General features: G+C 47.0%; 1 protein-coding gene across 1 annotated transcript in view; it reads right to left on the bottom strand.

Annotated features, from left to right (window-relative positions):
* Positions 1 to 27,170, bottom strand: part of ETV4 (ETS variant 4) — a gene marked incomplete at its 5' end in the record, with an annotated part of 60,307 nt that overhangs the window by 8,644 nt on the left and 24,493 nt on the right. The window contains 4 exons of the mRNA XM_019522923.1: positions 3,933 to 4,183; positions 4,586 to 4,744; positions 5,329 to 5,455; positions 19,268 to 19,321. Coding sequence (XP_019378468.1) covers positions 3,933 to 4,183; positions 4,586 to 4,744; positions 5,329 to 5,455; positions 19,268 to 19,321 — 591 coding nt within the window. The remainder of the gene's footprint in view (positions 1 to 3,932; positions 4,184 to 4,585; positions 4,745 to 5,328; positions 5,456 to 19,267; positions 19,322 to 27,170) is intronic.

Below are 27,170 nucleotides of genomic sequence, written 5' to 3'. Positions count from 1 at the left end.
GTATAAGCATCCCATCCCCAGCTCTCGCCAACACCCACTATCCACCTATCCATGTAATTTAGAGGTGTAATATTGCCACAGTATCTGGGTACCTTCCATGGAAAATCAGTGCTCTTCTCTGACAAATCCCTGGCCTCTGAGCTTGTGACTCAGGAGTAGGGGATCCACAAAGGTGACATTTAAAAGTGAGAAAAGGTTTTGGTTTTTTTAGCACAATGTATATTATCCTGTTTGAACTCACCAGTACAGGATGCTATTTAAGGCCAACAACTTTGACATTTATAAGAATAATGGGTATGAATAATGAGAATATCCAGAATTACCCTTAATGAGTTGCAAACACATTAGGGAGATAAACCCTCCTGCTTCACAAAATGAGCCTGTCTCTAAATGCTTGGGACTAGGAACCAATTTTAAAAATATTTCCGTTACAGGGTGTCTTGCACAACTCTCCAGCCCTCTGGTGTTGGGCACTGTTGGGGACAGGAGACTGGGCAACATGGACTCCAGTCTGATGCGTGGTTCCTAGGCTGTGATGTGAGGATATTCATTACTGTTCACCTCTGTAGGGAACAGAACTGTCCCAAAATCACTCACGTGTGGCTTTGGATTAGTGACTTTGCACTGCTGGAGGGAAGTCAGGGATCGCAGGATGCTCTCAGCACAAAGAACGAAACAGAGAAGAAGACATGCCCCATGCTTTCTCCTCACTGATGGCAAGTGCATTCAACTGATCTGGAGGAGCAGGCTCCTTCTTTTAAGGACTTGCCCTTGGAATCTAATGAGAACATTACTAAAAATACATCCAGAAAGAAAGAGTCTGCTCCCAAATCCATCAAGATGAGGTCACTGCAGCCTGGACATGTGCCAAAGTGTTTCTGCAGGTTTCAAGGGTCAGAGTTCCAATTAAGAAACATTCTCTGGTACCATTGTTAAAGGAAACATTATTCTTATGGTCCAGGCTGATGGGGGACATGGCCATATGACTGAATATATGACTTTCTATGTTTTTCCTGGTCTTTGCCACCACACTCAGAGTACAAGACTCCTGTATGACATCTTACATATTTGATTCTATATGAACCCACTCTTGCACCACTGATAGTGCTTTACTCCTGATTTCAATGATGCAGAGCCCATCACTCTATGTATCCAATACTGGCAGGGAACTGGGAGCAAAAAACCCCTGGAGACTAGGCCACTGAGCAGGTAGAATGGGAGGCTCCCAGGACAACAGCCCCTATTCTAAGCAGTTATAGGATCACCAGTATTTCAACACCAGCTGTTTTCTAAAGATTCTCTGCTTTGTCATGTAGCAAGGAGAGAAGTCCAGCATAATGTCCCCTGACTGACCTAGGTTGACTGACCAGGCCCAGGCAGAAAAATTGGGATATCTGGTCCTCCCTTCTGCCCAATCCTCATTTAAAATGATCAATAACTGGCTATTAGAAAATATGCATTGCTGTGCATTAGCCTGCATTACCCCTAGCTCAAAAGTGCACTAGTAAAGGAGGGCCCAGGAAGCCTCTGACAGCAGAGTGCCTGTAGTTTCAAGTTCAGGCACAGGGCTAAGGGAGTCCAGACCCCTACAGAGAGATGTAAACCCAAACGTATGGAAAAGACTTGAGGAGCGATTTGGTGACCATCAGTACCCTTCATCAACTGGCTAGGATGCTTTTCGGGGCGGAACTCTATCTTTTTGTTTTTGTACAATGCATAGCTCTGATCCTTGTTCAGAGCCCCTAAGCTCTATTGCAGTAGAATTCATAATAATAGATTATGGTAGCGTAGGAGTGATGTTGTAGCTGTGATGGTCCAAAAATTATGTGGGTCAAGGATTTCTTAGGGTGATATCTTTTACTGGACCAATAATGTAGTTGGGATAGAGTTAGATAAGCTTTTGAATGCAAGACATTTGAGGGACCTAAACAAGAATGTCTTGCATTCAAAAGCTTGTCTAACTCTATCCGAACTACATTGTTGGTCCAGTAAAATATATTACTCTGTGAAATCCTTAACTCTCACATGATAATAAATTACTGTATGTACTCAAATCTAAGATGACCTTGACTTTAAGACGACCTCTCAATAATAGACTCTATACATGAAAAATTAATAAATTTGTTATAATTTTTCATATATAGACTCAAATTATTTCAAGGTATCTTTAATTCATCCCCACCCCCACTGCTGCAGTGGGGCAGACAGTGGGGGGCAGGTGGTGGGGAGAGGTCAAGCACCTTACCCTTCTTATGTCCCCAGGTTACCTCTGTCCCCTTCCTGCCTTCCCGTCTGCATCCTTGGGTCCCTCTTCCTCCTTCCTCACAGCCTCTACTCCCCCTTTCCTGCAGGCTCAGGAAGTTCCTGTCTTGCCTAGGGAAGTGTTGAAGTGGTGACTGCATCGGGGTTTTGAGGTCTGGGGCCTTTCTTTCTGCTCCCTCCCACCTTGACCTTGCTCTGTACCAGCAGGCACCCTCCCCATGCTAGCCAGGGGCAGTGAGAATGGCCCCAGCCCAAACCCTGTAGCAGCCATGCAGGTTGTGTGCTGCTGCTACAGAGCTAGGCTGGGGTGGTGCTTAGTGCTCCAGGCTGCAGCATGGATGGAGCCTGCCAGCAGGGAGAAAGGACCGTGCGGGAGGGAGAGGGGCAGGTGAGGAAGCAGAGCCTGTGTGGGGTGGGGAGATACGGGGAAGAGGCTACATGGTGGACATGAAGGGGTGCAGGGGTGGCAGTGGGAGGGTGGGCAGCTGCAGCAGCTATGGCCCTGATCCTGGGTAGGGGCTGGAGCCCCAGCCACCACAGCTGCCTGCTCTCACTGATACTTGATTCTAAGTTGAGGGGCTCCCCCCATGTTAAATGAGGGGGAAAACCTTATCTTAGAATCAAGTAAATATGGTAAGACAGACTGCTTGGGTAACAACACCTGAGGGATCCTTAGCTGGCAGCCTGGGAAGTCTGATTCATAGAATACAAGCCAGTGTGAATCGTTCTCATCATCTAATCCATGGGTTGGCAATCCCTGACATGTATGTCAGAGCATGGCAGGTGAAGCCCACATTGCTTACACCAAGCAGCCCCGGCTCCTTCCCTGCTGTGCTCCCTGAGGCATGTGTGCAGCCACTGCCTGCAATGAGCTGGACCGGGGCTCTGGACCCAAATGCAGCCACTTGCAGGTTTGTGGCTGCCTGCTGCAAGCAACCTAGACTCTGGTAGGCTCCTGCCACCCACCACAGAGCCTGGGCTGCTCACAGCAGGTGGTGAGCAGCAGATACAGCAGGCAGTGGTTGCATGCACACCTCAGGGAGCATGGCGGGGAAGGAGCTAGGGTTGCACTGCCACAACAAGGATCAGGACCCTCATGGCTCCCCTGCCAACTGCCCACATCTTCCAAAGTAAGGTTGCAGGGTTTTCTGGCACTCAGCCCAAAAACATTGCTGACCCCAATCTAGTCTGACATCCTACATATCACAGACCAGGGAACCTCACCCAGGGATAAATTCTACATGAGCTCCATCACTTCTGGTTGCACTAGGGATATCTGGTATTGATTTGAAGACTTCAGGAGATGGAGGCTCCACTTTGTTCTCAGGCACTCATAGGCTGGGATCAAGTCACTGCTTACCCTCCTGCTGGATAAACTGCATTGACTGAGCTGCCTGAGCCTTTGGATTCCTAGGGCTTTAATCTTTATGATAGTGCTTTCCTGGATGCTCCCAGAGGTCTGTCTTAGGCTCAAAAGATATGGTAGTGGAGGGGGAGCTATCCCTAGGGAGAGGGAGCCAAAGTAGCCAACTCTGTTGCAACATGGGATGGTAACAAGAGGCCATGGTGATGCTGCAGGAGTGAGAAGACACCTCAGGAAGCCATCTTACCCAGGGACAGCAATCGGGCCCACATGCACTGTTTCAATTAGGAGGATTTTCCTGCCCTACCTGAGTCATATGCATAGTCGGTCTGCTCTTGCTTGATCACCAAGCCTGCTGGGTACTGGCGGGTGCTGCTGCCCCCCATCTGGTTTGCTTGCTCATACGTTGGGTCGTGGTACTCCTGTTTAAAGCCCTGCTGAGGGTACTGCAGGCAGGGCTCAGACATCTGGCGCTGGTAGGCAACTGGGGCTTCTCGGCCCGTGCTCTGGGAGGAGGGGAAAGAATGGCACATCTCCACAGGTGGCTGGTAGATGGAGCTAGAACAGGGGGAAATTGTCAATGTGGAGGCAGTGCCCCTTAAATCCATACATTCTGGACCCCTGTGCCAGGACAGGGAGAATTGGGACTTATTAAGGCTATAGAGGGGGCTGTATAATACTTGCGAGAGCTGCATGTGCAACTACAGCCATGCAAAGACACCACGTGCAGGGTGTCCCAAAGCCCGCTGTGATCAGTAACAATACAGCTGAATGGGCTTCAGCTGACTGATGCCCCCACACTGGGCAATAACTTTGAGCAGGTTGGGCACAAGAGGAAAGTTTTGTTATTGCTGGTGCAGACTGCTTTGATTTGGATGTGGCGCCCATCCCCAAGCACTAAACAACTTCAGAGCACCCTGGAGGAGTCCCCCCAGTCACTAGAGACCTGTGGTCACTCACCTGTGTTCCATGAGGTAGCCACGGCTGGAAGTGGGTCGGGATGGACCCTGCAGGCTCAGGAAGCTCCTGTCCTGCCTAGGGAAGTGTTGAAGTGGTGACTGTATCGGGGTTCCTGGGTCTGGGGACTTGATTCCAGCTTGTCTGGTTTGATCATAGGCACTGAGACAGTCAAGCAGATATTGAAACATTATAATCCCCTGAGAGCAACTCATTCTATTTGCTGGGGACAACATGCCACAAGCAGACATATGGCGTGAGCTTCTCTCCAGTTGTTGATTCTTCTCATTGATAAATCTAAAGGTACTTTACAGAGCAAACACGAAGAGAAGACTTCTGGGCTGAAGAGCTTACACTGAAACTCATGCAAATACTCAGGAATGGTGCAGAGACAGATATGCAAAGTATCTGGGGAGGGAGATGTGGAAAGGTGGGGTCACATGGGAGACATGAGGAGAGAGTATAGTTTCGGTAGTGGGACCAGCCACAGAGACTCAATAAGAAGATGCAGGAAGTCTTTGGGGATATATTAGGATGCTGTTATCTGTGGAATGATTTATTTTAACATGTAAAATGCTTTTACTTGCTTGGGTGCAAGGGCCAAAACAGGCAAAAGGCATTAACAGGTTTCTACTGGGGCAGGAACTGACCCAATCGCTGGTTTGCCTCACTGACCCAGCAGTCAACCCAAGACATGCTTCAGTAATACTCATTCATCCTTCCCTTTGTCACGTAAGCAGCATTACCTGGCATAAAGGCACTGCTCGCCATTGCGGTACCGAAATGGCTGCTTATGGCTGCAGGACAGTGCGGGGTCCGAAGAGGGACTCTGTGGCTCCTTCTTAACTTTAGCAGGAGGACTGTGAAAAGCTACTGAGGGAGAGAAAAAAAAAGTCAAGTCAAAATCCCCACTGGATCCAGCGAGGCTAAGACACCCAGACAGGCCCAACCCAACCCAGTTCAACTGACTTCACGTGAAACAAAATGCCAGTGGACACAGCTACTCTCTGGAGCTCCAGCCAGAATTCTTCTCTGCTCTCCCCAGCGTTGGAACAGCCGATACTCAAGGTTCACATACTGGCATAACCTTTAAGAAGCAACTCTAATGAAGAGGCAATGCGCACTATAACTTTCCAGAGCGATCTCAAAGGGTTTAAAAAGGGTATTTGCTGAGCAGTCCAGAGCTTGAGGAAAGATGCAGCACAATGTCACAGGAGATCATGCATAACCATTCTGTTATAACTTAAAGGGTGACATTCATGTATCACTTTCTAACACCCAAAAGCCAAATGCTGGCTTTGCATCATGTGAAATACTTTCTCAGATCTGCATACTTGTTAACAATGCGCCACGATGCATGATGCTATCCTGTAATATGCTAGTTGGTTCTGTAGGGCAGGGGTATCAAAATAATATGGCCACATGAGCTGGATGAGGGCGACTGGGCTGGTCTGCAGGCTGGACTGGGACTGACCCCCTGGGTAGGGCCCACAGTGCCAGGTCCAGCCAATGTGCCATACGCAACACACAGGCCCTAGGGCTCAATGTGCACATGGCACATGGGGCTGGCATGGGGCATGTGCTACCCATGGCACATGGGCGGGACCCAGCACCAAGGGTGTTGCCCAGAGGGTCAGTCTGCACCACATACAGACTGCACCCCAGACTCCCTGTGCCACACACAGCACCAGGTCCAGGCCACAGGCTGTGGGCAGCGTATGCCCTGTGCTGGCCCTGGTGGCAGATTAAGATTTATTGGGGCTGTGGGCAAACAGAAAATTGGAGGCACTCCACACACCATTATAAACATGAATGTATCAAAAAGCATTAACAAATAGACCCCTTAAATGTTTACAGGGTGCATTAAGAAATAAAGCACAACACACGATGTCAAAATAAACTACTTAATTTTGCTGCACACACAACCGAATAAAACAACTGCCTTAGGAAAATGACTCAGATGTGTGGGATCACCATAAATGTATAATAACGACATGAAAGGAAAGATGGTCTATTGGTCATGTAGACTCTTGTCTGACTCCTTTTTTTCAATACACATTTTACATTGTACCTACACTATGGCAAACTACTACAAGAAAAATACAGAACACAGTGATAGCCTCAAGCATGAGTCTAAGAATACTGTTCATGTTTCTTGCAATTAAAATAAAGCAGTAGGCCTATAAAATACATCTCAGTGTGTTTTTTTATCTTTTCTGAAACATTAAAAATATGCTAAACTTCATGTACTTTAAAGCTCTCTTTTAAATACACCCATTACACCTGTTTCATTGCTACCAACATATAATTATGTAACCAAAATGTATAGATATATACATTTTGGTTACATAATTACACAATTACACACACATAATGCCCCCCCACCTATATTTATCTGTATATAAATATCTATATAGATGCGCACACACATACACACACACACACACACACACACACACAGAGTTTCCCTCACTTTATGTGGGTTCTGAATTTGCTCTTATGCGATGACCCTTTTTGTACCTAAAATTCATTATATGCAAGGTAAATTCACTCTTATGCAATCCGTGTAGTGGAAGCCCGCAGTCAGCTGCTTTGTGCAGTGCATTGTGGGAGTGACACACACCAAAATTTTGTCTCCTGTGTGGATCTGTGCTCCTCGCTCATTGTTTCTGATACATGTTTCTGTAGTTGCTATCCCCATTATGATAGTGTATGATAGCTTGTTTCTACTGTCTGCTGTTGGTGAGTACCAAAATTGTCTTGTAAAAGAGGTAGAAATGGGTCTGGGGGTCAGTACAGTCGAGGTCTTGGAACGTATCCCTATTTGTTACATTGTAAAGAGGGTTCCCTTTATGCGAATTCGAGTGACGTGCTATTTTGCAGAAACAAATGTACAGCGTAAAGCGAGGGAAACCTGTATAATGCATCTCTCTAGGCACATGGATAGACAAACAGACAGATCTATATCTAATCATTCCCTGGAAGAGCTTACACTTCCCCACACGAGCTGCCATTACTTGGGAGAGATGCAGACCCCCCTCTATTGGTAGCCTTATTTGGGACTGAGAAATGCAGGAAGGGGAAGAGGTATTCCCCTTCTCTGTGTCCCAAACCAGCTCTTGGCAACAGAACCAAAGCACAGCACACTGCCCTGCAGGGGAATCTGGCATGGTTTGGGGTCATACCTGCCAGAGCTGCCTGCAGGAGAGCTCCACATGATATTGCTGAGCAGATGGATTTGGCTCCAGCATTGCTAGGGGGGTTTCATGTGTGCTGGCAGTCTGTCCTGAGCTGTCTGCCTGCTCTGCAACCTGAGCCTTGGGAAGGAGGGAGGGACAGTGGGCAGGATCAGGCCCCCTTTAGGTGCAGGGAGAGACAGACCAGCTGGGCAGTGAGTGGCAGCAGCAGCAGGGATCCTTGCCTCACCTTGGTCATTCCCACGAAACAGTCAAATAAGTTCCCAGTCACCACCTCCCACTGGCTCTCATGTTTAACATGAGATAAAGCTTCAGTATTTTGCAGGACTTTCCCCTGCAGGCTGGGGAGCAGAGTGGGCCCCTGCCCCAGCCCCCAGGAGCCCCTGATTGGCAAGGCCCCTGGGCCCAGGACCCATGGGCCCATGCATTAATCTGCCCCTGGCTGGCCCTGCATGCCACATGCACAGCAAATCCTGAGGCCTGTCCTGAGCTCCGTGCATACTGCATGCAATGCATCCACCTCGCCACATGCTCTGCACACTGCACAGAGAGCCAGCACAGTAGGGGGGCTGCATGAGGTGCTCTGTTGGACCAGTCCTTCATGCTGGCCCTGGCATGGCATAAGCAGACTGGCCCTGAAGCCAGCATGCAAGGCTGGTCTGGCAGGTGCCACAGGCAGCACATGCCCCAGACCAACCCTCTGTTGTGTGCAGGGTATGTGGTACTGGGTTCAGCCTGCACACTGCACGCTAAGCTGGGGCCAGCATATGACCCATGAGCTGGATCAGATGGCTCTGTGGGCCAGATTTGGCCCGTGCGTTGTGTGTTTGACACTCCTGTTGTTAGTCAGTTAGTTTAAGGTGGCTACCCTAGTAATCACTGTGTGGGAAGCTGAAGATTGCCTGTGGGAAAATAGTAGGATATTTACTAAGGTTGCATTCATGTTTAGCTCTGTACAAAAGCATTATGAAACAACATGTTCAGAAACATCTGAATGACCGAGGCGGCTAAATCCCATTTTCAGAAATGACCTTATATTTACCAGTCCAAATACCATTCATTTTGAATGAGACCTGAGCTTCAAAGTCATCCAGGCAGCCCTGGCAACTTTACCTGCTGTCTGTGCCCAAAGCTCAATACAGACAATGTAATGCCAGACCATGGGACATGCAGGTCAGAGGTCAAAGCTCCAACTGCTTTATGTGCAAGATTAAAATCCTTCTTAACCAGCAGTAGCAGAAAGGTCTTAGTTCACAAAGTAAGCAATTTCAGATCATCTCCTGGCCATCAGATAAAGGCAACCCATCTTTGGTTAGCACCCAATGCATTGTTACACAGTAGGCTGCATAATATATGGCATTCATCAGCAGGGTTTCAGATGACATACAAAGGTTAGAGAGGTTTCCTAATCCTCTCATCCCAAGACTCCTCCTGGAGCTGTGGGGAGAAATCTATTGTGAAGAAGGCATAAAAACTGCATCCCAACATCCTTTTTTATTTTAATTGTCTAGTTAGAAGAAAGTTTGGCACAAGGCAGACAGGTTTCTGGCTTGTTTATGTTTGGACAACAGCCATATACATTCAGGGAGATGTTTACTCAAGGAGTGGCAGCTCAGCAACGAACTGTGAACTTCTGTGTCTCAGAATAAGTCCCTGGCTGTGTTCCTGATGCTTAGGAATCCATAGACAGAAGCTGCTAAAGCCCCAGATGAACAAAGAGCATCTCAGTGGGCACGTCTACACAAGATGCTACTTCTTCATCGTGTCTCCAGTCCAACCTTTCTATACAGCCTGTTCCCAATATTCTGCACAGGCCACTGCTTCTGGTGTTGGTTTTCCCAGATCTTGTGGGGTGCATTGTTGTGCTAAAGGCCGCCTCAGGAATTGACCCATGGTTTGCTTCTTCTAACAAACATGTTGGTTGGTTGCAGAGAGGCCCCATGATTTCATAAGAAAGTTGCATTTTCCAAGATCCAGTCTCAATCTGTCCGGGCTCTGCCATGTATGCCATTTGTAGTTGGAGCCAAATGCTAACTCCTCACTGGGGGTAATTCCTTGCTGGCTGCATTCAACAGGTTTGTCACTTAGTTACTCCCATTCTTTTTGCCAGGAGACAATGAGACGCTAGTGTGCAGTGGTTACTGTGCATTTATTTAGTGCTTGTATAATCAAGCACTAAATAAATGCCAATAACTGGAGTTACTGTGCACTGTGCTAGCGAATGCCTTTTTAGTGATGCTACTGTGCAGTAGTTGAATAATACTGCATAGTAGCATATTAGTACTGTTTGTGTTGTGACACACCACTACACAGAATTATTCAGCTACTGCACAGTTAGCATCTCGTGTAGATATGCCCAGTGAAAATAACAGCATGGAAAAGGATCAGACTGTGCTAATGGGAAGCTACAAGCTGCAGAACTCCCTCCTCATGTAAATGTGGAAAGTGTATATGCAGAATGAGATGTACTAGGTTGTAGGGCTTGCATAAGTGGGGATGTGTGGGGGTTAGTGATGGGGAGGCCCTGTAGGCTGCAGTATAGCCCCAAGGTCTGTTTCTCCCACTGTACCAAAGGCTTCTGTTCTGTCCATTCTAATCTGCAATGTATCACCATCTCTTGGACACCTGAATCACAAAGTTATGAAGCTCCCACCTGCAGCATGAACAAGAGCCTTCATTTTTGCTTCCACAAGCTCAGGTATGTGTCAGTATGTGGCACCAGTAAGCCAAACTCTGGCAATACCCTGGGGTGGGGCTTAGTTCATTCCACACCGAGGAAGTGGCGGGGAAAAGTAATTGGCCTGTCTGACCCAGGATGACAATCTGCCAGATTCCAAGCTCCCAACACAGTACTCCATCAGAAGCATGGGAGGCAGATTCAAAGATGGGAAGACATTGCACTGATGTCTTCTTTTAAACCATGGGTGAGCAAAATATGGCCTGTAGGCTGCATCTGGCCTATGGAGGGACCTTTTCCAGTCCATGATGGGTCCCTTGGTCCTACCTGACCCAGGCACCATCCAGCCTGTGGTCCATCTTGCCAGCCCCAGGTGCGCAGCAGAACTGGGGCAGCTCCATGGCTGAACTGTATTTCTAGGCAGCCCAGGTGTCGGTGGCTCCTTCCAGCTGCTGCTGCCACTGGCTGTCACCACTGGCCCCAGCCATATGGTATTGGCAGGGACCCATGGGCACAGTCCTGGCCCAGGCCTGGCCCACTCCATGCCTACCCTGGACCTGCCTCAACTGGAGTGGACCACCTCTGAACCAGCTAGGACCTGCATGCACAGCCCTGTTCCAGGCTCTAACTATGCTCGCTGTGGACCAGCCCGCCCATGATGAATGGCAGTGGCTGGAGAGAAGCTGCTGCTGGGTGTGGGTGAAAAGCTGCCACCACTCCCTCACCGCTGCTGGGCCCTTCTTGCTGCAGCCACCCAGAGCCCATGCCCAGGCTGCCCTATGGCTCCTTTCTGGCATCGTCAGAAGCCCCACCTCTGAGCTGCCCAGCATGGCAGCAGTGCAGCGTAGATGAGCCACAGGGCACCCCAAGTGTGGGGTCTGGGCAGCTGTAGCAAAAAGGGCCCATCAGCAGCAAGGGGGAGGTAGCTGCTTTTCCCCCATGCCCAGCAGCAGCTTCTTTCTAGCCACTGCCGCTGCTGTCGTTCCTCAGCATGGGTAGGCGGTTGGCAGCAGGCACAAAGTGGGCCAGGGCAGAGCTGTGCATGTGGGTCCCGGCTGGTCCGAGTCTGGAATGGGCATGGGGCAGGCCAAGGCTGGGACCATGGCTGTGTGCTCAGCTGTACTGGGTGCTGGTAGCAGTGGCGGTGTGGAGCTGCAGGGTGTGGGCTCTGGGCTGTTGCAGGGGAGGGAAAGTTATTGTCACTGACTGGCTTGTGACAGTTCCCCAGAACTGCCTATGTGGCCTGCGGTCCCAAATATTGCCCGCCTCTGATCTAAATGATACCTCATTTAAAGAGTGTGAAGCCCTGCAACTGGCCATGAGGGTCTTTTCTGCCATGAGTGAATCTGGGACTTTATAAAGGGAGCTCCTGTGCTGGGTATATGTTGACCATCAGTGTATATAAATGGGCAAAGGGAAGGGTTGGGTACTTTAAGATGAACAGGCCTTATCTTACCAAGAACATTTTTGAAAGGATTGCTTTTTATTTATTCCCTTTTCAGGTGACAAGCTGAAAAGCTCTCTTCTTGTGTCGGTGGGGAAGGTGGCTGTGCAGAATGAGATGTATTAGGTTGTGTGCAATGAATGTGTTTAACTTTCATTACAAAGAAACCCCAACAACTTTGCTCTATATTTGGAAGGCCATGGTCTGTGCTTGCTGTCAAAGACCTGATGTCATCGGTGTGAAAAAGGATAAATGTCAAGAGCTTTTTTCTAATCTGGTATGTATTTGAAAGTCTAAGGGGTGGTTGCCCCACTATCTCTTCTCTATATATTAGAATACCCAACCAGGGAACTCCTGAAGTTTATGATGAACATAGAAAGGATCAGGATTAACAACGTTGCTCTTTTAATATGCTCTCCTAGGCACTGGAGCTGCTGCTGCTTATCAAAGATCATTAAGGCCATAGCAGAGAAGCTAAAGGAACTCTTTACATCAGTGTTTCCTGCAGAAGACACTGGGGATATTTCCATGCCAGATCAATCCTTTCTAGCAGGTGGGTCTGAAGAATTGGACCAGAATGAAGTGACAACAGAGGAAGTTTTAGAACAAATCAAAAAACTAAATACTAAGTCACTAGGACTGAATGGCATTTGTCCCAGAGCTCTGAAGGAACTCAAAGGTAAAATTGAAGAACTGCTGGCAATACTATGTAACCTTTCATTACAAATGACCTCTGTGCCAGAGGACTGGCGGGCTGCCAACATAACATACATCTTCAAAAAGCGCTCCAGAGGTGATGCTGGGAACTAGAGACCAGTGAGTCTCACTTCCATCCCTGGCAAGTTGGTGGAATCAATAATAAAGAATAAAGCCAGCAGTCACATGGACAAATATGATCTGCTAGGGAAGAGCCAACATGGTTTTTGTAAAGGGAAATTCTTCCTCACAAATCTGCTGGAGTTCTTTGAGGGTGTTAACAAGCATATGGATAAGGGGGACCCAGCTGACGCAATGTATTTGGACTTTCAAAAAGTATTCAACACTAAACCTCACTAAAAGTATTCAACGCTAACCTCACTAAAAACTTAAAAAAACCCAGCACGGTCATGGGATTGGAGGGAAAGTTATTTTGTGGATTGACAGCTGGTTAAAAGACAGGAAGCAATGGTAGAGCTAACTGGTCACTTTTCAGGATGGAGGAAGGTCAAAAGCGGAGTCCCACAGGGATCTGTGCTGGGCCCTATTTTGATCAACGTTTCCATCAATGACCTGGAAATGGAGGTGCACACTGAAATCTCCAAGTTTGCAGATGATACCAAATTATTCTGGGTAGTCAAGTCTCAAGCTGATGGAGGGGAGCTGCAGAAAGATCTCACCAAGCTAACCGAGCAGGCAAAAAATGTCAGATGAACTTCATTGCTGACAAATGCAAGGTAATACACCTGGGAGGAAAATAACATCAACTAGGCATACACAATGCTGGGTTGTAAAACAGCTGTTATGATTCAGGAAAGAGATCTTGGAATCTCTGAAAATGTCAGCTCAATATGCGGTGGTGACCAAAAAAGCCAAGACGGGTATTCAGAACACAATGGAGAACACCATTGTGCCATTATACAAATAAATATTGTGCCCGCATCTTGAATACTGTGTGTTGTTCTGGTCTCCACATCTTTAAAAGGATGTAGTAGGATTCGAGAAGGCACAGAGAAGGGCAATCAAAATGATTAGGGGCATGGAGCAGTTGCCATACCAGGAGATACTAAAAAAGCCTAGGACTTTTCAATTTGGGAAGGAGAAGGCTGAGAGGGTAGTAGAGAGCTGTAAAATCGTGAAGGGTGTGGACTGAGTGAACAGGGACTGTTGTTCACCAAGTCCCAGAATACTAGAACTAGAGGGCACCTGTTGAAATTAGTAGGTGGCAGGTTTAAAACTAACAAGAAAAAGTACTTATTTATGCACCACATAGTTAACTTGTGGAATTCACTGCCACAGGAGGTGGTGGATGTAAACGGCATAGCCAGGTTCAAAAAGGCACTAGACGGATAGATGATAGATCTAGTAATGGCTATTAAACAGAATGGATGGAGATGTTTTCTTTGGCATCTCTAAACCAATAAATGGTGGATGCCAGGAAGGGTATTGAATAGGGGATATATCACTTTAGCGATATCTGGTTCAGTGTTCTCCATCTATTGCATGCACTTGTGCCACTGTCAGAGACAGAATACTGGGATAGGTGGATCACTGATTTGACTCAGTAGGGCACTTCTTATGTTCTTATGTTTCTAAAGCATGTTAGTCTGGAGATACAGGTAGAGAGCACTGAATTCCCCCCCCCCGTCTTTCCCAGTGCAAAGTGAAGACTAGGTATGAGAGAAACTTTGGGCACTCAGAGAAGGTGCTGATTTTTAAGGCTTATTCTGCCAAGAACAGGAATAATGGATGTGGCTGTGTGCAGTGTGCACCTGACTGGCTTCAGTGCAACTCTCACATTTCTGCCACAAGTGTTTGGGGACAGGCTACAAGGGGAGGAGGATGCCTTTGGGAAGGCAGAGCTCCACCTGTAGGGTACCAGGCTTGAAGGCCTAGCTGGGGTGGTTTCTGCTCACCTTTGTTTCCTTGTGTGATAAATATTCTCCTGATGGATAATATTTTGAGAGATGGATGTCCTCAAAGGGGCTGTACTGATAAAAGCTTAGAGCTGGGCTTCCTTCCCAGGAAAGGAAGGATGGCGGGCAGCGGACATTGGCCTGAGACTTGAGTGATACTGGTTTAGTTCCCTGCTCTGCCGAAGACTTGGCCTTTGGTCTTGGGTGAGTTGCTTTCTTGCTCTGTGCCTCAGTTCCACATGTCTGAAACATTGCATTGGTGAGGATAAAGCATTCCTATGTGCAGGGAGCTCAGATACTGTGGTGATAGGGCCAGATGAGTATCTACCAGAGATCAAATCTTTTCTGAGGACTGAGGCTTTCAGTGGTTTGCTGAACTCAGCAGTTCCACAGCATCTTTTAGATCAGAGTCCTGGCATTTGGCAAGCCATGCAGCCTTCCAGAGGCACAGGTCACTATTATCATCTCCATTTTGCAGAAAAGTTCTCAAGTTTGCACGCTGAATCATTGTCAGAAAATCCTGGCTTCTATTCTCACTCTAACCACATTTCTTCCCAGAGCTGGGATAGAAAATGAGTGTCGGGTCCCTACTCTCTAGGAAACACTCCCTCACAGGGTCTTAGCACGCATCTCTACACAAGATATTTACTATGGAGTTGCTTAATTAGCTCCACAGTAAACATCACAGCATGTACACATTAGGTTGCAGGAGACTAATAAGCTCTGCAGCAGGGTAGCACTTGTAAATACAAGTACTATCCTGCTGAAGTTTTTTCATATGTGGCAGTGCAAATGTAGAAGCTGATGCAGCTGGCTGGAGCACAAGGGTTCCTTTGTGGAATGTCTTCCACACTAACAGGTTAGCCTGTGGGTCACCAGAGCTGTATCTCTGGCAGTAAGCCAATCATTGCTGCCATAGACGCAGAGATCAAAGTAATAAAGGGCGCATCTATACGTTCAGTTTTGCTACATCACATTAAATATAGTACCTCTAATATGAGGTATTTACTAAATGCACATTTGGCTGCCCTAATGGACAGTAGCAAAAGTGCACATTTTTTTAGTGACACTTAATGTGCAGTAGCCTAATTTTACTGTGCATTAGCATATTAGCACAGTTTTTGCCATGATGTTCTAATGCACAGTAAAATAGACTGCTGAGCATTAAAGCACACGTGTAGATGCGCCCGAAGAGAAGTGAGGTAAAAAGCAGCAATGAAGGAATATCAACACCTACATCACCTGAGCCTACAAGCAGTAGACCAGTGAAAATGCCAAATGATACCGTGCTACCTTCATTACACCAGCTTTTAGCTTTGGTCTAATTCAGATGGTAAGTAATATTTCTGGGCTGGTTAGAATATCATCAATAACGAACATGGGTAGCAGTTTATGGGGTCAAGAAGTGGGATATGGGTATTGTTACTTGTTACAATTAATTGAATCCATTAGGGAGCAAAACTTCCTTTCTGGCTCCTTGGAAGGGCCTGTCCTAGCTGAAGGTCACAGTAAGACTCTGCCCCTGGTTTCAGCCACAGGAGGTCACTGAACACGGAAAGGAAAGAGAGGAGGTAGGCATGGCTTCATAGGACATCCTAGTTTGCACATTCAACAAGGAAAAGGCAAAAGGAGCACTGGGGCTAGAGAGAGAGAGCTACGGGCTCTTGCACTTTACTTGAATTTGGACCTTGTTCACTAGGTACATTCTTAATTAAAATTCCCATCCCCATCAGCTAACACCATGCCAGAACTTGGCCCAGGATTCTTAGGAAGGAAAGTTACCGGCTGATCTGGCTACAGCTCTGACTTTAGCTCAGTCTATTTCTTCAATAACTGACATGAGAAGTGCAAATGCCAGTCAGCTTGATGCAGATCCCTGTAAAGACGTGATGGCCCTCCTCTGAGATGCACCCTTATAGCTGATACTCTGAGCTCTGTCTCTAGGGATTAAATTGTGTGCTGTGCCTTGAGAGCTGCCAAAGGAGGCAAGATGGATCTGACCTCTACAACCAGAGGATCAAAATGAATTCTGAAATTCCTGGTACCCCTGATGCTCCATACTGCACCACGTACAGCTCCAAGACTGCACACTGCACAGGTTTCCTGGAACCCCAACCACACAGGCGGTGAACCCCCCCCCGACTATGTAGGCAGCAAGAGTTACCTCTCCCACCATGTGGGTGGCATGTAGGCAGTGAAAGCTCCCCCTCACTGCACCACATGAACAGTGTAAGCCTCCTTCTCACCATTGCATGGGTCATTTGAGTGCCCCTGCTGCACAGGCAGTGGGTTCACAGCCCCCACCCCCACTTGCTGCTGTGCCCCAGAGACCCTGGCTGCTGTAGCAGCAGAAGCGATGGGGCAAGTGGTGCCTTGGCAGAAGCCTGTGGGCTGGATATAGCCCAATTTGCCTGGACAGGCCTGATTTGCACCAACATAGGTAAGAACAGAGTTTAGCTCTTGGGGTGTCTTTTCTATGGTGCAAAGCTTGTGCCACTATGGAGGTTACCTTGGCACCCTGTGAACAGCCTACCTGGAACAGAAATGGTGTGGGGGTCTATTAGTACAATGCAAAACTCTTGGTTCAAATCCCAGGCAAGCCTTCCTGTGGAGGTGAATTCTGTGTCCCTTTCAAATGTATAAAAGCAAGCATCAAATTCCAGGATTGGAGGAGGGGACTTATTGTCCCAGCACACTCGGGACTAGTCTATACCCAGCCACCACCCAATAAAACTTTTCTTCTGCAAGAAAGTGGGAGAATTCAGAGCCCAGCTAAAGAAACATCAGCCCTCACAACTACCTCTGATTTCAGTCCAGGTTAGAAAAGCTCATACTTATTCCTAATATTGCTCCAAACCCCAATGAAATCCAGACTGCCAGTCAGAAATCAGTGCAGATAAATATGCCCACAATTATATGGTGGTTCTTAGTGGATTTTGGTCCTGGTCCTTACTGTGGAGGCCTATTTCCTAGAGTGCATCTTGATGCTACCATTAATCACAGTGGAGTGGCATGCTTATAAACAGAGCTGGACCCAACCCAAATAGGGAGCAGAAGTGAGCCTGACACCCATCTCCTGTTGGTCACCTTAGGCATTTTTATACATGTAAGTGCCGCAGCGCCAGGCACTTTGAAAAGCACCGCGTGCTGTGACGTATGCAGTTACATAAGCAGCAAAATGTGCGTCAGCATTGAGAAAATGGTGGTGGTGCGCTTTTGAACTAAAACACCTCGGACGTGCTTTAGATCAAAAGCGTACTGCTGCTATTTTCTGTGCGCTGATGTGCACTTCAGCACTTATACAACTGCACGTGGCGCAGCGCAGTTCGCCTCAGCTCACATGCAGAGCAGACTTGATTAATCTAATAGCATCTAAAACGACACTTCTGTGTCTGTGCAAACACTGCCGGTTTCAGGAGCAGTGGCAAGGGAGAAGTACCCTCCTGCAATGCTGAAACATCCCTTGCCCTTCCGCTTGCAACACTACATTTATTAGACCAAGTAACAAAAATGCTAATGTGTCTACAGAGGAGGAAAAAAATCAGCTCTGTCCAGGACACTGAACTCCATTGAGCCTCCAGAAGCAAAGTGTGCTAGGAGCGGCCAACCCTTTCTGGCCCCTAATAGCTGGAACAGGCTATCACATTACAACTGGCTCATTCATTCAGCATGAAACATGGGACTGGCCTCTCCTCAGCTCAGGGTCACTGGAGGAAGAAACAAGTCATATGACCCAGGGAGCTTGCCTGGCCAATGCTGCAGAGCTCAACAAGTCACCAGAAAGGAGGCAGGCAAGTGGGCAGCACTAAGAAAACATGCTTCACTTTTATTTTCTTGAGCATAAACAAACAGGGAGTGGGAAGCATCCCAGTCTGCCCAAGCAAGGGAGAGAGAGAAGCAGCATCGCAGGAATGCAGCTGACTCTGGAACAGCTTTAAACATTCATTTCTCTCTGTTCTGAGCTGGCCGACATGCTGGTGAATCTCAGGCTTTGGGTACTTGCAGCCAGGCTGCAACAGGCCTCCTTGGAACAGTCTGTATGAATTTCTGTCCCATGGCCTGGACCATCCCTGCTTCAGCTATTACCTGAAAAGGATAGGAGAGGCAGCTGCATGGGGCATCTCAGAGGGGGTGCATCTCAGAGGGCTGAAGGTTAGGTGGCTCCCAGTTACAGGAGTAATGCTGATGAGAATCCAGCAAGCCCCTCCAAATATTGCTCTATGCCTCCCCTGGAAAGCCTGTGTCACCACAAGTTGACTAAAGGTGGATTCCACCTTCACTTACTACCTACTTTTCCTTCCTCTCCCTGAAACTATATGCCATCTAAGCCAGCATCTATATGCTGATTTAGAGTGGACTTTTCCTCTGTATGCCATCTAAGCCAGCCTCTTTTAGTCTACAAATTAGAGGGGAAAGCTTTGCTTTGTCTGCTGTGCCAGTGTCAGGTTTTAACTGGCTTGGCATGCCCAATTACCCGCCTCCCCGCCCCCAATGCCTCTAATATGAACAGCCCCAGGAACCTCAATCTTAAGGGATGTGCTAGAGGCCATCTCCTGTGCTAGAGACCATCTCCCTGTCTGCTAGAAGGGGATGGTCGGTGGCTGAGTTTCATCACTATTGCTCTGCTTCCAGTGGTGTAGGAGGGGAACTAATACTTTAGCTTTAATCTCCATGCAGCTCATTCACATATTTGTTTGGCTTAAGCATATCCTGCCCCTCCTCCCTCCACACATGCAGTCCTATAACAGTACTTACAGTTTTCTGAATGAAAGTCAGGCACAAATTGCTCATCGCTGTCTGGAACCTGAGCTGTATGGGTGGGTGGATGGGTGGAGGAAGTATGGAAAGAGAGGGAGAAGAGAATTAGATTTGGCACTTCTTATGCTGTAATTAAACAGTAAGGCAGAAATGAGTCTATGCATGTAAGATCTGAACTTTCTGCCAGGAGGCATTTTAGAGACCAGGGCTGGTTTCCCTCAGGGATTAAAAACACTTTGATGCAATTCTTCCCTCCCCCACAGATTCACCCATTAACAGACTATCAGTTTCTTTCCCTCTTTTCTTGGAAGTCAAGATGACAACTACATGTTATATTCACTAACTAGGGTTCATTATTTCCTCATATACACAAGATACAGAAAGGTGGGTACATTCATTATAGCAAGAATAGCTACCGATTGATAAACCCAAGTTAGAAATAATACCGGTATATCAAGGTACTGAGAGAAGTAGGAATCAGACATGTCTTTGTACAGAAGTAGCCTCTGCAATTACTTCAGATAAAACAGACAGCTTGGCACTAGTAGAAGAGGCTGCAGTTGGTCAGCCACAAAAGGGAGGAGGAACATTTCACAAGAGAAAGAGTTGAAATGTTGTTATTGCCATATTGGTCCAGGAAATGTATGAGAGGCAAGGATTTTTTGATATATAGTATAGTGGGGAGAGAAGTCTGAGAAGCTTTCAGGAAGGAAGTATCCTTCTTTGGGCTGGGGGAAGAAGCAGACACAGGCTAAGCTAAATGACAGAAAAAAGGCTTGTGTTTAATTCCACATAACTGAAAGCAGTCACTTAAGGAATGGGAAATGGCAAACTCCCACATGTCTAGACAAAGAGCTACCATGTTTGTAGCTGTGCATCCTGGGAAAATGCCCAGCGGGCATACAGAACAGTCAAAAGAATAAGGCAGCATGCATATCCTACCACGTGGACAGCTGAAAGTGAGTGGGCCCAAGCCAAACTGGTTTCACAAATACAAATAGGGGCTTTTGTCCATCATGTGATGAGTTGGTTACATGTTCCCCTTGCTCTAGATTTGGTTGTTGGCAGGGCCACAACAAGGCCAGTGCTGTGGTTACTGAGTGAGTTCTGACTATATTAAATGCAAATATTTTTTGAAGCCACTAGCTGCAAATAGCCTGGCAGCGTGGACTTCAATCTTAGGCATCATAGCAAAGAAAAGTTCAATTAAAAGAGTGACAGTGTTGAGTCAGCCAGTGTCCCTGGCAATCAGGCTGAACTGCATCATCTCACTGTTTCCTGGTGGCCCTTTCCAGTCCCATGGCCACCTGTTGTTTTTGTTCTTAACTCAGACTGTGAGCTCCTTAAAGCAGGAACTGTCCCCCTGTTCTGTGTCTTTTAGCACCTATCACAGTCAAGCCCTTGTCCATGACTGGGCTGCCTAAGCATCACTGCAAGAAAAACAATGAACAACAGAACCGAGTAGAACAGGTACAGTAAAGGAACAAGAACTATGCTGCACCACTTAATGAGTATAGCTGACACAGCAAGTTTTGTGGGTGTACCCTAGGAAGGCTATTCCAGCCACATACATTAATATTAATGGTGTCCATAATGCCACAAGCAAGTACTTCCTTAGCACAGAAATGAGTCACAAGCATGCACCCTGCAAATTGCTAGTCTCTTCAGTTCCACAAAACAGCCAATGAGGGATTTTCCTCTCCTGCTTTTCCTTGTCTTTCAGGAAGGGCTTTAATCAGCACCTGCCCTCCCCCCAGCCTCCTGCCTTGAGCTATCAGAGGAGGAACAATTTATTCTGACTTTCTAATTGTAGATATAACTCTACCCTTCTTTGGGCTATTGGTGCTCACTTTTCTTCTGTTGTAGCAATGTCACCAAGCCTGTCACTCAGACAGGCTGCCTTCATCTCAGATAGGCTTGTGGTTAAGGTAATTCATGGAACAAGGTTCCCAGTCCAGCTTTTCCTTCCACAGCAAAAACACCAGGCCACCTTTGGGAGTGCTCATTAGTCCTGTCATCCAGTAACAGAACAGAGACTGAGCAAGTGACACAGGGACATTGTTTTAGTTTCAGCATAGCATTTTTGCTGCTCAGAAACTGGCCCTTAGACCAATACACAGGGAACTCTTCTCCAAGCAGTCAGAGCAGATGTGGCTTTGAGATTTCAGCACTAATGCACTTTGAGTTGCACTGCCTTCCACCATCTAACTTTCTTAAAATATTTGCCTAGCTCTGTATGAAGAACCCTTCTCTGAGCCCCACCCCTCTAATCAGAAGAATACATCTCCTATTTTCACATGAAAATCTTTAAAAACTAGCACTCGTCCAGGAAGCCTCCAGTCACTTCTTGAATTTTCTTATTCACCCTTCCAGTGGGTCCAAACATGTCTAGGTAGTGCTCAACCTTTTCATCCAGTGGGCTGGATGGGCAGTGCCTGATTCCCCCATAGGCCATATCTGGCTGGTGAATCCAAACTGGCACCTGGGGTAGATGTAGTGGGCCCCATCCAGCCATATGGAGGAAAGCAGGGGGGCAACCTGGCCTCAATCCAGCCACGCAGGCAAGGGGCCTTAATCTGGCCCCAACCTGGCCCTGCAGGGGGGAGGGAAGAGGGCATCACCCAGCCCCAATCCAGCCCCAAAGAGGGGTGAGGGGAGTGTGGCCCGACCCTATAGGAGGAAGGGGGCATGGCCCAGCCCCAATCTAGCCATGCAGGGAGAGTCACAGCCTGGCTGTGACCCACCACCTGGGGCTTGAGATTTTGGCAGTGGGGAGGGGTAGCAGTATTAACTGCCGCTACCCCCCTGCTGCCAAATTTCCCAACCCATGGGAAACCCTGCAGGTCAGATTCCAAGGCTCTGCAGGCTGCATGTGGTCTGCAGGTGAGAGGTTGAGCACCCCTGGTCTAGACAACCTGGCATCATCGCTATGCCACCCCTACCTGCTCTGTTTCCCCACTGTGGTTGTGCACTGTGCCTTGTGCAACGTGGGAAATGTTCAAAGCAGCTGACTAACAACAAGGCCAATGGTCAAAAAGTACAATCAATAGGTAAGAAATGCAAATCCAAACAGAATAATAGAAAAATAGATATCAGGAAGTCATACAGTCTAACCCCTGCTCAAGATCATCCCTCACTAAACCATCTTAGACAAATGTTTGTCTAATCTATTCCTAAAACTGCCTGAACAACCCTCTGGCACAACTACAGGCACAATGCCTGAAAACGTCAAAAACACCCTAAATTGCCATAGGCAAGTCAGTGTTATGCCACTCTAAAGACCAGAAGTACTTTGTTAAAATACCCTTAAGAGACCCAAGGAAGAGGACCACACCCCACCTACAATCTCCCCACAGTCCATGCCAGTCTGACCACAGGGTAAAATTTCTTTCCGATCCCAAATATGGTGATTGCTCTTACTTGGAACAAAGGAGCGAGACCTAACTAGGATCCCTGGATATCCCAGCAGGAATAAGGACACATGGCAGTCAAAATCCTCAACCTTGACTATAGCCAACACCTAAAGAGAAAACTTTCTGTGAACTTATGTTTCCATTTCTGGCTCCCCAGAGCTCTTTAGGGTTAGCGACAGACATTACACGTAAATCGGTTTAAGTGATCAGAAACTGGTTTAAACCTGTAACAGAACAGATGTTCAATGCACATAAACCAGTTTGAAAATGGCTGAAACTGGTTTGAGGTAAACCTGGCTGAATGTAGTATCAGACTTAACTGATTTGGGTCAAACCAGTTTATGCAATGTCTGTCCCAGGTCCCTTCCTTGTTTAAGTTAAACCAGACTCCCCTGGCATCCCAGCATACTCTCTGGACTGGGCGGGGCTCTCTGCTCCACAGCAGAGCTGGCCCCTCCCCTGTGCTCCTTGGCTGCAGCTCTGGCAGAGACTGCAGGTACAGTGGGGTCTGCCTGGCTTCCCCCTACTCCCATCACCACTCCCTGCTAAGCAGGGATTCTCCTCTCCTCTCTGCCTTACACAGACACCTCTCAGCGTTAGCTAGCAGACCACATGTTGGCTACGGTCCATGCTGTGGCAGACAGGACAAAGGCAGACAGGACTGTTTCTGCTTAGGGCTTTTGGGAGCTAATCAACAGGTCAGCTGGTAATGTCCCTCCATTCCTTCTTTGGAAAAGCTGTTTAAAAAGAGCCTGGACTAACAGAGAGAGGCTTTGTTTTCTGATGGGATGATAAATGCTGATAACAGAGCTGATAAGTACTCTGTTATCAAGGGGGAGAACCCCTCCCTAATCAGAGTATCCTGGCAGGGAGGCCTGGCCACACCCCCTTAGCTCAGCATTATAGAAGGGGAGGGAGGGCTGCTCTAGCATCCCAGCCAGGTTAGACTAACCTGCAAAGACTGAATCAATTCAGGCTCAGGCTTTTTGAATGTCTGTCCCTAGCCTAGCAGAACTCTGGCTAGATAAACATCAAAGGCCCCAGACTCAGGATTAAGGCCCAGATATACCGTGAAGCCCCATCAATGGTTGGTGCCTGCAGCATTCTGGACTCCAGAACCATGATCTCTTCTGTAAACTTTATACTTTTGCAGTGCTTATTCACTCAGTTTTGAGGCTCTTTCCTTTGTGCACATGTACAAAGAGCTCCTTTGAATTAATATGGCAAATCAATATAAGCAGCAATTTTATTTTGCATAGACACTATCCAGTATTAGAAGAAGTTCTGTAGCAACGTAGAATACCTTGCGGCTTCCATAAGACTGCGGAACAGTGAGGGGGGATTTCTAGGTCTTTCTTCAATGGAAGCAAAAAGCAAGCTTCAGAGAGAAATGCTCACATCAAGGAAAGTTTACTGCAATATAAAAAATGTTTCCTTTCCCTAGAGTGTTTGCTCCCATCAGATCACTTTATGGGGCAGTTGTAGTTTTCTCCTTAGAGTGAAGTCCAAATACTAAACATTTCACTCTTGCTTGTCCCACACCTGGGAACTCTTTGTTTTCCAACAAGCTGCACAGTATGACACTGAAGGGTACAGGCAATCTACATGAAGCATAGGTAGTGACTGAAGAATGTGTTAGTTGCCTCAGGTTGCTCAGGGGAAGAGAGATCCCCACATAGAAACTATCTTAGATTCCAGGAAGCCAGTATTATGCTTCCTAAAGTCGGCCTAAGTTCCTGCTACATGCAAGGGGTCACATTACCATTGTACATGTAATAAACCCATGGTTAGGGCATATAAGGATAAATCCTGTTTCATTCTGTGGTCTCAAATGGCGCATATACAGCAGTGTAACTGCAGGTTTTGGGGCACTTATGCACAATTTCAGGTTCCATTTTTCCCTGTAGCAAAACAGAATCACCCCGAACAAGTATTGGCTTGAGGCAAAATAGGGGGTTTCTCTAGTGGTTAGGGCACTCATGCAGGGTGCAGGAAACCCAGGTTTTAGCCCCTACCCCTCATCCATAGGGGCTTGAACAAGCACTTCGTGCTTTCCAATAAAGCTCTTTCACCAACAGGAATGTATCTGATACCCGTGTTGGTCTGAGAGTTTTGCATTTCACCAACAGGATGCACATTAGGTGTTTTCCAGACCCCTTCCTGTAAATCTGATCCACTGCACCTTGCATTTGATATAAGTCTTTGGAAAAACATCAATGGCAAAATTTCTATCCCATTGAGAGCAATGGCCAAGGTCAGAACCCAGGGTTTTCACTTATTCAAGGCAGCAAACCGCACTCCCATTGGCTTGTGGCCTTCTTCTGGGCCCACAGAGCTCTTTGTCTTAGTGACACAGGGGTGGAAGGAGGTGAGCAGCCTCAACAAGTGGGCTGAAAAGCGTCAGGATAATGCCTAACCAGTGGCCTGCTATTTTGAAACGTATACTGGAACGCAGGCTTCATAACCCCTCTGGATGAGTGGGGTGGTGGGTGTCCTGAGCAAGTGCACTAACTACAGGGCTAAAATATGGAAGGGACCTCATCCTCCATCCAACACCCTCTAGTCATGGTTTTTCTGCAACTTCAGGTTTAAGAGTTATCCAGCTTGGGCAACCCAATTTTGCTGTGTAGCTGTTTGGCCAGAGGGCATCTGTACTGTGTATTTTCAGAGGGCACATGCATGCTTCCATACTCAGAGCAGGTTATGTGCCAGTGCCAAAAACTGAAGTTACGCAGATATATATATGCCATTCAGGCCCATAAGGTGAAATAGGTTTTAGCTGATGGTCCCTACAGCAGACATCTGACTATTCAGTTTCAACACAATGACACAACTTTAGTAGCAGGCCCACGGCCAACCCTTAGAATGCACATGCACATGTGGGGTAACAGACTAAACTTGTTCACATCAACCCATCATGTTAATCAGGTTCAGGACCTAACACCCTACACATGAAGCCCCCACTGACAGTCCCCCCAATTTTAGAGAAACTCTGTCAACTTAAAAACATTTCCAAATATTTTAAGCACAATTATTTTTCTGTAGTTGATTAGAAATATCCGTTAGTCAGGAAAAAGTAATGTCATATTTACATTTTACTGTTTATATTGTGTTCACTTAATTTTAGCTAGGCAATGAAAATCACTGGCATTATATGAAGAGACTGAATAGCTTGAAAATCTTGGGTGCAGTTGGAGTGGACTTGGCCAGTCGTGTCCCTTTATTTAGAGCTAATATTCCCATCATGTTCCTGGAGCCACTACAGTTTTGGAATTAGAGCATTCCCAAATCAATTGTTTGAACTCAAAAAACAAAGTGAAAACATTTATTTTTGTGCTATGTTTTTATAAAAGATTTTTGTTTTTGTCCTTAAAGAAAATGTAAATCTGAGGCCAATTTTAAGTTGACAGGTTGCCTTACATGTTTTGTTAGGAAACAAATTAAGACACCAACCCACCGCAAATTGTGTGAAGTTATATTTATTCTGTAAAAGAAAATATATATTTGTGAACAACATGTAAGAAAACTAGAGCCAGACAACAGCATGTCATCTTGGTTATGTCACCAAGGTTTAAAATGACATTATCCAATCCTCTATGCCAATGGTTTTCAACACTTTTTCATTTGCAGACCCTTAAAAAATTTTGAATGGAGATGCAGACCGCTTTGAATTGTAAGAGTGGGTATTCACATACTTTTGATTGATCATGGTAATGTTCTGTGAACCCCTTAGATATAGTCTGTGGACCCCCAGGGGTTGAAAACCACAGGCTGAAAACCACTGCTCTATGCCTTTTTAAATAGAAATAAAAGGAAACTTATCAAGAAGCTGGAGGAAGAGGAGCACAACCCTAGACTGCATATGGCTAAAAAGCTATAAGGAAGAAGGTACTGTTCTGAAAAAGACTTGCAATTTCATGGAGTGTTAAGGCCACCATTTGTGAAAGGGACAACTTAACATTACCCTGAAGAGCTGGTCTATGTATGGTTTATGTAACAGATACAATATATATTTGTAAAATGGTTCAATGATGCTGTGATGCAGTGGAACCAGTTTGTCCGTCTGTCACACAAACACTCTCTCTCTCTCTCCCTCCAGTCCTGAACCCCACCTTCACATTGCTACTGTCAGCTGACTCTAGTGCAGGGGAAACCCCAGAGCCACTTCGGTCTCACTCTAGCTGTGTGCTGTAGCTGTACAGGGTTCCAGCATGGGACAGGGGAAACAGAGGACAGGTTTCCTCCTCCTGCACCAGCTCCCTCCCCACTGTGCTCCCCACCCCCTGAGGTGTCTCCAGTTGATGCAGGCACAAGGGAATCCCAGAGCTGCTCCTGCCCTGCTCCAAGCATGGGATGCAGCTGTGCAGGGAGCCAGGATCTGCTGGGGACAGCAGCAGCAGTACACAAGTTTCACCTTCCAGCACCTGCTCCTGGCCAGGGGGAGATATCTTTGGGAAGAAGAGGGGTGGGTGGTAGGGAGCAGGCAC

Source organism: Gavialis gangeticus, unplaced genomic scaffold (genome assembly GCF_001723915.1).
Source record: "Gavialis gangeticus isolate Ggan-Ray unplaced genomic scaffold, GavGan_comp1, whole genome shotgun sequence".
NCBI classification, from domain to species: domain Eukaryota; kingdom Metazoa; phylum Chordata; order Crocodylia; family Gavialidae; genus Gavialis; species Gavialis gangeticus.
Note: the sequence above shows the minus strand (reverse complement) of the source record. Positions and strands in the feature narration are given on the sequence as shown.